A 14,245-nucleotide genomic window follows, 5' to 3' on the forward strand; every position below is an offset into this window, starting at 1 on the left:
TTTCTAAAAATACAACATCTCCATTCATCTATAATTCACTTTAATTTCGTTGAATATTTCTGGAAAAAGTTTCTCTTCGAAAGTTCCAATAAAATGTTGCACTTTACCTAAAAATACAATATCTCAATTCGCTGATAATAATTCACGACAATCCCACTCAAAGAGACGTAGAAATTCTTGAAAAAACTAAATCGTCGTCTAATTTTAAATTTTTGCTTATTATTTGTCACCAGCTTTCCCCACAACATAAATTTCAATTAAAGAAACCCAATTCCTAACCAAACATTCACAAAACAATTTTAATTATGGCAGTTTTAATCTTTAGAAATATAAATATGATATATTTTATTTGTAACAAAAATGGAATTGTGTATATATAAAAAGACAATTCATCTTCCACGATTGACAGGTTAAAAGTACCAAATATCCTAGAAATATATCTCAGTCCAGCCATAATATTCACCGTAAATCTATCCAAAGAATCAAAAACTCTTCTAAAAAATAAATCCACCTGTTCCATCGAACATTCGTATCTATACATCGACTAAAGAACATCCGTAAACTTTCTCACGAATCGAAAACGTTGGAAATGAATCGGTTGGCCGATTGAAAAATGGCTTCGATCGATGCAATCTCAATGGGACAATCCAGCGGGAAATGACAAGCGATATTCGATCATGAAACGTAATCTAAGAGGTAGGAACAAAAACAAACGAGAGAGAATAGAAAAGGAGGGTGGCGGGGGTGAACGATGAATTGATTTCCAGTCGATTGAATCGAGTAAATGGCATTCTATGTGGCACCTTATCGTTGCTTAGATTTCACAGCCGTTAAGACTTTACGGCCGTGCCCATAAAACCGGCGCCAGACGACATCAAACGCGTCGTAATTGAAATAACGTTTACCATGCAGTAACCAGAATCACGTCACTTCGTTTCGATAAACAGCTGTGGTCAAAAGAAAGTTTAAAATTGGAACTTGCTAATACGAGTATTAGTAACTTTGTACTAGACACTTTTCACCATATAAATACTATTATTTTGGAAGTCTATTCTTCATTTACGTCTATGCATCGCTCTTGCAGAATAGAATTTCGTTTTCTAAAATTATAATAAAATAATATTTTTAAAACTTTATTTCGATTGTTGCTGCACACACCAAAGAACTTGCTCCAAAGAATTCCTCGTTTACCGTTTGTTGAGATTCTCTGATATATCGTAATGTCGAGACTAACTCAATAAGATAGGTTTTAAATTGTTTTGCGCACGATTTATCGATATTAATCCTAGATATGTATAGCTTAAGATATATGTAGAATAAGATACTGAAGCAACGTTGAAGTAAATGAGAGAGAGAACATTTGTATTGGTTCTGACAAAATATATTATTTTCAAAATTGTTGTGTAAAAAATACTTGAAAAAAAGTTAATCTTTCTTCAAATTCAATAAATTTTCTAAAGACTTTTAAAAATATTAGATTATCAAAAAACATGAATTTTTAAGTGTCTGGCTACGAATAACCATTATCTACTAATCAAAAAAAATCTGCCATCGATAATGGTTACCGGTAACCAAAGAGGTTTTGGTTAAAAGATAAAATTCTTTTGCATCACATAATAATAAGTTTGGTAATATGTGTAAGAGATGAAATATTTTTTAATCAGTAAGCTTTACAAATTACAAATTCTCTAACTGTTTTAGTTTTTTCCTATTTGATGCAAAATTGTACGATTTTGAAGAAGTAGTATATAACCTACAACTTGTAACTTGCAAGTAGTCTTACAGTACAGTATAGTCTTACAATCTTTTACAAGTTCTAAGTTATATCATTAATATTATGAGATTACTTTGATATTATTAATTTGATGTTATTTGCAGTTTACAAGCGCTCATAGCAAAATCATTGTTGCGCCTATATTACAAATGAGTTAACGAAGTAGAATTTGTTTATAACTTTTTTCTAGCCTTATTCCAAATCTAAGTTTATAGCGTTTCACAAGTTTTATTGCTTTCGTTACAAAAACACGAAAACTATCTGAAACTATGTATTCAGAATGCCATGTTGATTCTGTACGCATATACTATACTACGCGTATGCTACGCGTAGGACGAAAGATCATACACATTACAATAACGATTCTTGTATATAACGATAAGTAAACTACGGATATTTGTGCAAATTAGTATTTTTATAAACATAATTTACAAACTGGAACTTATAACTAGATAGGGATATTAGATAGAGTTTCGTTTATTAAACATTGTAGAACATACTGTACTTTAAATATCTAATATATTTCTACTATATATTACGTGCATTCTGTACACTTCTTTGTCTTTAAATTTCTCATAAATGCACAAAAACCCGCAGTCTAATGATAAGTAGTAAGGAGATTGAGGAAATTAGATACTTAAGAAATTTGTTAAAAATAAAAAGACACGTTTAGATTGGATCTAAAATGAATAGGTTTAAAATAACTATAAGTAATTTATAAATTCTAATGTGCACTTTTGAATCGCATAACTCCTTTTATAACTGATAATCCTAACAGTAATAATTGTTAATCCCAATTGTTATTGATATTCATCAACTGAAAATCGAAGGATGACGAACACAGTAATATAAAAAACGAGGCACTCGTTTCACGACTTTTCTAATATTGAAATAACGATTCTTGTCTCTCGAATCTCGGACTAATCGAAATCATGGAACAAACGACGCACGGGGGGCGACGTGAAATATTTAATCGTAAATACATGGAAGCGCGCGGTAGCAATCGAATTTTTTTTACGATTTCACACGGCTCAATAAACCGTGATAACATCACTGTATTATTTCGGGGACACGGACGCGAAAGAGCGCCACTCGGTTCGATCGACCGATTTCCATTATGAAAAACAGAGAAAAAAATCGAACAAAAGGAAAACGAAAAGGGGGAGGGAGGAAAAAGCGATCAACACTGGCACGATTCAACACAAAAAGAGAAAAAGTCGTTTAAACGCGCAAATAGAACGTCCGCTCATTGTCGAGCGAAAGACCCTTCCGCGTTTTCATCGGCCCTCAAAAACTGGGCGCAGCTTACACTCGAATTAATTTGAGTTCACATGCGTCCAACAGTTTCCCCGATTTTCCTATGAAACAATATTTTCGTTTCATCGTTTCTTATTTTCTTTGTAGATTTCTACACGACGCTCCTTTTCCTTGGTATCGCGTCAAATAATGAATAATCTTATTTCTATAGAATTATATCTATAGAATTAATACTAAACATTAACTTGTTCATATATATTTTTCATTTATCGCAGCAATGACGTAACTGAAAATTTGTAGTTTTTTAATTTCTTAGTTATTTATACACCGATCATTCGAGTTTGTACTCTGTTATGACAATGAAAAATTTGCTCATGAATTTCTTCGATAAATGTACGATCCAAACAAGAAACGTAGTTCGCATTAAATAAAACTGTCTCAGAAGTCAAACTAATTAACTCCGTTTATTGTTATTACTTTCCCAGTTTCATTATGTAAATATATGATTAGTATTCAACTTTGAAGGAGCAAATGACTTGCTATATATAATTTCTATAATATTTATAAATTTATTTATCACAAAAGACAACACAAGTAATGATAAATTTCGAAAATTTTAAATTTTGAAAACTGCGTGTGTAATATCATTTCTTTTCTCAAATGATGGAGTTGTGGCTTCCGAACAACTCAAATGATAAAAGACTTTAACTTTTAGCGAGGTTCGATGCAGAAAGACGACGAACTTTCGGAAAGAAGTGGTTGCTGAGGAAAACTGAAGGTGCAATCTTTGCCGACTAGTGGAATTCATGAAACGACGCGGAATTGATTTCGATGTATTTGAAAGTTTCCTCTTTTCCAGGTTAATTGATTTGAGTTTATAAAGCAAATGGGGTAATATTTCTATTGAATTTTCTTTAATTAAGAGCGTAGTTTTTTGAAAATTGTTTCTATGTTTATCATATTAATTGGATACGAGATTAATCCTTAACTGGTATGATTGAATCATGAATTGGATTTGAGCTGATTTACTTAAGACTAATGACCGATTTTAAATTCCGGATTAAAAATTCTATAAATTCAGTGTTGTCACTTTTTCTTACTTTACTTCTCGCAATTCCTATAATATGCAAAAAAAGTGAATGGAAATATTTCTCTTAATGGTTACATAATGTATTATGATAATGACATTGAGAAATATTGTAGAAATTTTTGGAATTGTGTACAAGTTTATGATGATAAAAGAATTAGGATTGAACACAAATGATCAATGGCTTGCCTATGAGGGTTTTATTTGTATTCTGTATGTTAGACGATAAATCTTTATTACATAAAATGCAAGATATAGACGATAAATAAAACGATGTACGCTCAACTCAAATAATTAAATTCCCAAACTATGATTACAGAAACACTGACTAAACAAAGTACAGTCGAATCTCGGTAACTAGAACCTCAAAGGAAGAACTAAAATCTCGAAGTTGTAGAAATTCCGACTTATCGAAATTTTAGAGTAAAGGAGGTTTAACGAACGAAACTTCGACATACAGAAGCTTTATATGAAGGCACAATTACATTCACCTTTTCAGAAAGCGTTAGAATTTTAAGATTCCTGTTAGAACTCATTTTATTCATTGTACATAAATTCAAAAGTAAAAGACGTGAAAGATGACAGCAATTATATGTTCTATTGACGAAAAACGATTAACTTCCGTGGATATGCACGTAGCCGAAAAGCAAACAAATAGGCATACGACTTGTGTCGTCTTATGTTTTCCGTCTTATGTTATGTTGAGACAATTCTAACAGTTGGAAGACAAGGATACAATATCGAATTGCAGAAACAGGAGCGATAGAAGTTCAACTTATAAAGATGAATTTAGAGTTGTAAAAGTCTGGCTATTCTAAACTCGAGTTATAGAGGTAAAATAACGCAGATAGCATATAATTCGAATTAAAGTAAGTTTTATTTCAACTATTAGAATTTTTCATAGCGAAGTGGAAGAGAATGGAAAAAATTGTAATCTTCTTATAGAGGTTTGACTTATCGAGGTTCGACCTCGAACATTTTCATAGTATCAAATTTTTATAATCATATGAAAGTACTATTACATCATAAGAAATTTAATATATGTATCTATACATAAACGCAGTTGATTAAAATATAAATGCTATAACAAATACGAGTGCCGAATGATGTGTCGATACTTTTTACAGCCACTGTATGTCATCTATAACTGTATGATCCAACGATACTACCTAAGAGTTAGGATGATTAACTCTAATAATTCAATTATTACTTTAATTCACATTTTCTATAAATTTGAAATGAGTCAGAAACGAAGAACAAATGCAGTTATCTAATCGCTCATTTTTTGGTGTTTTTCAGGTCGAAACGAGCTGATTGCTCGTTACATCAAACTGAGGACAGGCAAGACGAGAACGCGAAAGCAGGTCTCTTCTCACATACAAGTGCTTGCTAGGCGAAAACTTCGCGAGATCCAAGCGAAACTCAAAGTGGTGAGTATCTGAATACCTCTTGTACCATGTGTTTTTCTTACACTTCTATTTTTATTTCTCGTTCATTTTTTCATTCATATATATCTATCCCTAATAAACGCGTTACAACAATGTCAAACATTTTTATCGACACTTATATACGCTTTACAAAGGTAAAACATTATCATTTTGCTTAAGCAGTAATAACAAAATTTATTATTTCTGATTGTTTAAAAATGAATATTCATATTACTATTAAATTGTAATATTATTTTTGAAACGAGAAAATATAGTACTAAAAATGATTATCTTTGTTTGTTCAGAGAAATTAATAATAAAAAGTATTATTTTTACTTGTTTAAGAAGAATTATTAAAAATTATTATTTATATTATCTGGCAATGAAACATTTGGAACATAATTTTATTTAGCTTTATACACACTACCACTCATAAGCATTCGAATATGTGGAAATTAAATATGAACAACAGAAAAATAATATTTGATATATGATAATTTTTTTTTAAATAAAGATGTTCGAATTAAACATCGATTTATGAATGTGTTTAAGGGAAGAAACACTGCAAAATAAGGTGAACAGTAAAATTATTTTGACAATTTTGTTCGAGCAAACAATGCAAGTGACAAAAAATGTTGAACCAATTTTATCAATCTTCCTGCTGTATTTTTTTTCGAAAGGTATACTGCAGCTTTTACATTAACAATAGTACATAATTAATGTGAAATCAAAACAAAAATATTTAAGAAATATTATATAATCTAAATCCATGTGTGTCGCAGGGCATGTGAGGAAAAGTCAGTCTTAGGATAAAAATATACAATACTCCCCTTTTTAAAAAAAAACATTAATAAAAAGAATATCTTTTAGTAATTTAATTACATTGTCATTACTCTTTTTACTATATCTATATTATAAAGATTTATAAAGAAAAACAAGGAAGCAGAAAGTAACAATTTATAAGAATTATATAGATATATATAATTTGTAAAAAATTTATTTATTAAAAAATAATAACAATTTTTAACCTTAGATTTAGGATGTTTCGTAACACATTGAGACATGGAGTATATTCTAAATAATGGATCAATTATTGCTCCAATGCATGACATTTCTATAATTTACATACAAAAATCAATCTTTTGCATTATAATGTTTTATAATAGTTACATAACGCTATAATACCATTCAGCAAACAAATAATTAAGATAATGAAACTACCTATAAGGTAGTTCATAAAAATTAAAGAAGCGTTTAAATATTTCTGAGCAAAAACGGAGACGAAGACTACCTACACGAAACAGAACATGATTTATAATATATAGATCATATTTTAATTTTATAGGAAAGAAATTTTATGTGAACATTTAAAATGTAATGATATTTAACACAAAGGAAACATTTCTTATTCGGTTTTCGTACTATAGTAATTAATCCTGCTAATATTAAAAATATCCTTAGATTTTACAAAACTTCGTGAATTTATCAATTATTTAAGAAATGTTTTATTAATTCGGAACTTTATTCTCCTTTTCAACTATGTTATATGCATTAATACATTGTTGGCCGGAGACATATCAATATGCATTGCGTTACTTAAATGTTGTTGTGCGGAAACATTCCGAGATATTTAGAGAAAAATATGCAGTTAAAACCACCGTACGAAGTTGTTATAATGTTAAATTCATGAAGTGTTTATCATTCATCTTCTATCATATTAGGTTTTCTCCTACTCTTTTATGTACACAAATTATAATATTATAATACTTGTATAAAATTATAAAGTTATAAACATAATTATGTTATCATTTAATTGTCAAAAATGGCGCATCGCGGGTTTTTTGGTGAAGAAATTTTCGGTGAATTTTATGCAGATACTTTGATCATCCGAATGACAATACTAGTGATTCGGAAGATGATAGTCATTCAGAAAATATATAGTTCTGACGCACTACCATATGAATATTAAACTACTAAAAAGATATAAAACCTCCGTAATCGATTCTGATACTGAAAGTGAAAATGGCATTCACGGTGTTGGAGAATGCTCTTTTACTTTCATTGAAGATTGAATTGAAAATATTATACAGAAATTAAAATTGCATAAAAAATAACCGATCACAGGCTATTCTGCATAAATCCTCCGGTCAACAATGTGTTAAGCAAGTACTCTCTTTTAAATAGCATTTATTACATTTTTCTTCTGTCATTTCCATATACAATTATATGACTCTAATATCTAGTCTTCCAAAACAGCACATCCACGCATACGACATTCGATATTTTCAATTTTTCGCCTCAGCTCATTCATTTCTCTCTCTCTCTCTCTCTCACTCTCTCTCACTCTCTCTCACTCTCTCTCACTCTCTCTCACTCTCTCTCACTCTCTCTCACCCTCTCTTCTCTCTCTCTTCTACCTCTTACACAAATTTTTCTTTTTCATTTGCAAACGATTCGGGTTGCTTCAGAATTAATTGTCAATAGAGAATTCGTTCGATCAAGAACGGCGTACAGGAGGGTTTGTAGCGGAATAAATCACGCGTAAAAATGAACCCAGGCCCGTTTAATCAACAGCTGAATTATTAAAGCGATTTGGGAACAATTGCGCGGCTGTTAATAAATCACAGAACGCTGCGTTTGCCGCTTTCATTCGGCGATGAGGACCGTCGATATAAACCGGAGGAAAACAGAGAGATAGAGAGAAAGAGAGAGAGAGAGAGAGAGAGAACCATGCAACACAGGATTGTTCGTACAGGGAACAGTCAATAGTGAATGCACAAATATAAAAAGAAGACAAAACGAACGTGTAAATTAAGCAATTCGACCGTGTTTTACGCAGTTAATCAGCACTAACGTATAGAGGCACGCGTTGCTGAAGCATGAGTTTATTTCCGGCTTCGATGTATCTGTCAAGAGACGGTGGAAAAAAGCAGTTAATTTCAACTGAAAGGAATTTGTTTGGATAATGAATGATCGTTTTCATAATGAAGACAATTATAGGGAATAAATTATCATAAGAAATTAATAGAAATATTGTTATAAAGAAAATAAAACAATAAAAAAGGATTATAAATAATACAAGAGAAGAAATAAAGAAACAGTAGTTAATTTCAGCTCGGAATTGCATGATTTATTATCGGTTATGATGACTAGAATCGGTTTCGTTTTCATAATGAAGGAACAGTTTGTCTTCAATTTAGTAGTAAATAGTTTTTGGAAATATGGTTACAGAGCAGATTTAAAAGAGAATCGTTACAGAAGGTGTTTTCTAGTATATGAAAAAAGTGCAAAACGCGAGAAATTCTTAATATTTCAATATATCTTAAAAAATGGAAACGCTGAATAGTATATCATACGCAATAACCTAATACAAATGATCTATTCCTAAAATACTACGGATTTTATTTATGGAAAGGTAAAAACAAATAAAAATCATAAATCTTTTTGTGAAACTATAAACAAATCTGACTACGTTAATTAATAAACCGCAAAAAATAGGGATCAGAGTTACAAGTTGTCAAAAAATTTCAAAAAACGCCTGGTGTGCACATCGAAACGCTTGAAGCTTTGTCGGAATTACAGAGCGACTGCATCTGGTACTGCAGTGGCCGCATACCGCGAGCATTATTCAGAGAAGCACCCGGTGGCAGGACAGGCCAGTGTGTGACGTAATTTTCTGGTTTCCGCGTTTCACGTGGGGTGTGAAACACCAGCCGGTGACCCTGCTTATGCTATCCAACCGGAGGCCGATTTATTCCGCGAGAAAAGAATTTTTAGGCACAGTGTTTACGTTTCCTGTGGTCACACCTTATTTAATTTTCTACGCGGTCGAGCAGCCATTAAAGACCATTCGCGGCGAACCGTACCGTCGCCGTATTTTTTTCAAAATTCGCCAACGTTCTCTTATCAAAGTTCTCTGAACCACTGGGAACGACACCGTTAACTTCCGTGGAACGCTAAAATTCTCCAAGTTTGTGGTATGATATCCTAGGACAATTGAAGAGTTCGTAGGATTTTTTTTAGAGGATTATATAGAAATTGCCAATGAATAGCTTTAAAATCTTCGTTTATTGTTAAAGATAAAATGAATTTAAAGATGAAGCAAATACAAAGAGCTATATTAGAATGAATTAATTGATTTTAGGATCTTTTTCGTTACATGAGCTCGTTTTAGTATACATTGAACTAAATACATAATGTGTGTTCAGTATTTAGAGATAATGTGTTCTAGACACAATCTATGCAGAACAAAATTATTACCTAATATTATTGTATAATATTATTGTATTCTAATTTTACTCGTAAAAACTGATCATTATAGCATCCATATGTTTTAGAAACGTTCGTTGTAGCAATTCCTACTCTATCAAAAACGTGATTAGTAAGTAAATGCCTACATTTTTGTTGATTTTCTAATTTTAATGTCGTTTTATGATTAAACAGAAGAAGAACATACATTGCGTTAATAACATATTTGATAATAAGACAAGTGAAATCTTATGAGTAAATTGTACAAATTACAAATTAATCTGATCATCGTATTTGACGAAAAATGATAAATCTTAAAAACGAATTCTATATAATCTATAACTTGCATCTTATTAATTTAATGATATTTACTAATGTTATAAGATACACATGTTTATGTCTCGAAATAAGTAACTCGCTATTCTTTCTTCCTTACTTGAACTCGCCGACAGAGTGAGAGAGCCGGGAATGAGTAAGAGGTCCGTACAAGCGAAAAGCTATAAATTTGCATCATTTAGTAGAAGACGAATAGAATATGTGTAATGCTGTCTCACTTTAGTATTAGCAATCCTGACGTGTTATACGCTCATTTATGATTTGTCGCTATCTGGAGTCTCTCGCTTGTTCTCCGTGTTCTTTCTTGTTCCGTTCGAGAAAAGAGTCAAAACATATAATATATCTGTCTCATATATTTGCCTCGAAATAAGTAATTGTGTTGCTTCCGAGGGAAAGCTGTACGTTTCTTTAATTACACCTTTTTACTACAATGCTTTGAATTATTAATATTCATAAAAAAATGTATCTTTGAATTTTGGTGAGTTGACTTTCCATGTCAAAACTGATAAAATAATGATTAAAGTAAGGGCAAAGGCCTCCAGACCCTGTTTGCAATCGTACACTCATCTGATTTTATTCACGTTTGCATTGTACGGTTAGCATCTAAAATGTATCTAAGTGGTATCATACATTTGTAGGTGACATAATTTGTAGGTATGATAGTTTGGAGATTAAATCATTGTATTGCACTTCATTTTAGAATAGATCATTTTAGCCTATATTCTGTATTCTGTGTCTATATGTCTAACATATAGAATACAAGTTAACCCTTGATAGTCAAACATATGTTCAACCTTAACTTTTTACTGTTATAAACTTTTAAACAATTCTAAAAAAAATTCTATATTTATCAGCATCGTTATTATATTAAAGAATTATTAAGATAAATATTTTCATTCAATCCATTTTCAATAAAAATAAAGATTTTTTTCAAAGAAGTCTATACCAGAAGGTCGTGTAATTCTGATCTTTTCACTCATGTTTTTTTTTTTTAATATCTCGAAAATTATAGCCGAGCGATATTATATGTATGTATATGCAAAAGTTGTTCAAGATGGTGATCTTGACAACATATCTCAAAGTTATTGAAATGAGTGAGGTGTATCGTATTCTAGATAATTATACGAATTCGATCCAACCTGTTGTAGTCTCCGATGATTCAATGATACTAGTTAAGAGTTAGATCGCATCAAACTGAAAGCATTAAAACAATTAATTCGTTTCACCCTTTTTACGTATTTTGGTTTCAATAGACTTAATACATTAGTCGCCGTATACGAATTTTTCCAGGAAACACATTTTTCGGAGAATCAGGCCGCATCATCCATATCCCCCAAAATAATCCTGCGTCGAGCATTATAGTATAATTGATTGTTGCGGTGTAAACGCAACTCTCTCTCTCTCTCTCTCTCTCCGCCCTCCCAATAACTGACGATACATCCAAAAACGGGCGAACGGCATTTCAGAATGTCGATAAACATGTCCAGCCCGTTACCCGGGCCAATCCTGCATTCCTCACGTGTATTTGCGCGATGAGGGGCTGGCCGCGGACAGGGACAGAGCGATTGTACCGTAACAGACAGAGAACAAGCGAAAATTGAAAAAAAAGGAGGGTGGAAAAAATAGAGAAAGGGAAGGTGGAAAATAAAACAGAAAAAAACGAGGTGGAAGAGAAAAAAATAACACGAGAACAGCCACCCTCTCAATTAACCGAATTGATTTTCTACTGCAGATTCGTCGGTAAAGAACGGTCCCGCGGAATGAAATGGATTTTTCGCATGCAGTGCGCGCCCGATTTCACGATAATAATTTTTCCCTCTCTATCTGTGTTTATCTCTCTATCTGTACCCTTTTTTTCCCGTACGTTTTCCCCCTTTTTTCTATTAAATTCGAAAATTCGCTCGTCTGCATTCCTTTCAAAGAAATCGCACCGCGTGCAAAATAGGAGCAGTACCTATACATTTTACATATGTATAAGAGCGGCGTGGTCGATTTTTATGTGAAGTATTGTATGTAGTTTTCTGTATATGCGTAATTGAATTTGCGATTATGTGTATTCGTGAATGTGACATGAGTGAGTGAAAGTACTCAACCATCTGATGAATAAAGAGAAATAAGTGGTTTTTAGGCTTATAGTGGCAAATGTTTAAAGTGGAAAATGTTTACGCGTAAGTTTAACTAATTATATTATAAAAGTTTTATTTCTGTAATGTAAGATTTAAATATACATTTCTTGCAATTCGAAGCATTATAAATATAGAGCGGATTTCGAATTTTTATTTTAAGTAATAATTACAAACTAAAAGTAGAGTTAGTTTTTACAACTGCCAGAGTAGCCAAGATAACCAAATTGAAAGTTTCCGTAGAAATGTCGTAAGTTTACAACGGTTTGTAGATTATTGCACTTTTAATTTAAATGATTTTTCGTAAAATATATAAACAAAAGCTGCAAAAAGAATTTTTAATACTTGAAAAAAAGTTTGATATAAATTGAAACGAGAAGTCACACATATAAATATTATTTTTTTCATATGTTGCTGAATCTTGAAATATTTTTGTAATATTAGAAAAATACGACTGAGTCGAGAACGACTAAAATAATGCAGCGAGATCAATTCCTCTGATATAAATTTTTGGTATAAATTTCTTTAGTCGTCCATCGATAGTTACAACATTAAGTTTATAAAGACTTTCATACTATGAACATAATATTTCACAAAGATGAAATTCAGCTCATAGCTTGACATACGTGTTAGAGAAATAAAATTTGAAATATTTTATAAGCGTACAGATTACTATCACCTGTAAATCGTTGATCTGCTAGCAAAACTTTCATAAGTGCCATAGTAAGTTCGCCATTCCACGGTTATAGTGTGACGTAATATTTAAAAGATTTTTTAAGATTGGGACCTATTGTTTAAAAAAGTCGTTAATATATAACTTTCGATAAAATATTGAAGATTCCATTTGTTTACGTAACCATATCCATACTTGTAAATTTTAGTCCATACCCCGTATGGGGCAATGATTATGCTATTATACCTAATTATATCATTTTGTTATTGTATTATCGTCAAGTACTGTATTTATGCTTATACTTATTTATAAGTGCAGATGTCTTTTACAGACATCAAACTGAAAATTGTCAATTCAATATAAATATTCCTTGCTTTTTAAATAAAAAATACCTAGTTTACACAGATTATACAGTAGTTTGTAATACATGTATGTATTTGATTAAAGAGTTAGATGTAAGCAAGTAGTACTTAAAAGCAAGTTTACCTATAATTGAGTATGATGAATGGTGAAAAATCGGAAGCAAATAAACCTGAAAAAGGAAATTATTGTTAAATTACACAAGGAAAGAAAATTGCAAAAAAGAAATTGCGGCTTGTCTGAACAGAAGTAAATCAGCAATTCATTGCAAAATAGAATAATACAATAGTGATAGAAATATTACAAATAAATCACGATTTGAGCGTTGAAAGAAATTAACACCAAGGGTAAAAAAGACGATCCTTCAAAGGTAATGAAAAATCCATATATGTATATCTGCACTGGAATTGGAATCAATGGTTACTATAATTATGTCAAAAAATTTTATGGAAAAACCGAAAGAATACGAAGAATCAGCAAGAAAAATAACCTACCTTTGAATACCTTCGTTATTCGCTGTAATTCAAAACATCTGCCTGCATCATTCTTATCAAATCAACTGGACCCTCCAAATCTCACTATAATACAAATAACAACAAAAACTCAACCAAATAACTAAATCAATCAATAAAAGGAAGCGACAATTCAATCTGAACCAATGCAGCAGCCGATTCCGCAAAAATGGTGTTCCCCTGCTACATATAAAAGGATAGAAGATAACAGAGAGAGAGAAAGAGAGAGAGGGGGAGGGAGAGAGAGAGAGAGAGAGGGGCAACAGGCAAAAGTTCACAGTTTTTCACCGTACACGTTGACCGAAGAGAAAGGCTTTATCGCTGTGCATTGTTACGCGGCACGCTTCATTTCGAATGGGCAGAGCTTGTAATGGCTCTTCCATTACGGATTTATGAACGAAATTGAAAAGGCCTGTACCGGGTTGAGGGGCGGAGGAACGTGAGAGGG

The 14,245-nt window shown here is 31.7% G+C and overlaps 1 protein-coding gene across 9 annotated transcripts in view; it reads left to right on the plus strand.

The window, feature by feature from the left end:
* Positions 1–14,245, plus strand: part of LOC117240582 (protein scalloped) — a 341,268-nt gene that overhangs the window by 307,264 nt on the left and 19,759 nt on the right. For all 9 annotated transcript variants that reach the window (XM_033506578.1, XM_033506579.1, XM_033506581.1 and 6 more), the window contains one exon: positions 5,418–5,548. In XM_033506578.1, coding sequence (XP_033362469.1) covers positions 5,418–5,548 — 131 coding nt within the window. The remainder of the gene's footprint in view (positions 1–5,417; positions 5,549–14,245) is intronic.

The sequence above is a fragment of the Bombus vosnesenskii genome, unplaced genomic scaffold (assembly GCF_011952255.1).
Source record: "Bombus vosnesenskii isolate JDL3184/JDL3185 unplaced genomic scaffold, Bvos_JDL3184-5_v1.1 scf7180000014816, whole genome shotgun sequence".
NCBI classification, from domain to species: Eukaryota; Metazoa; Arthropoda; class Insecta; order Hymenoptera; family Apidae; genus Bombus; species Bombus vosnesenskii.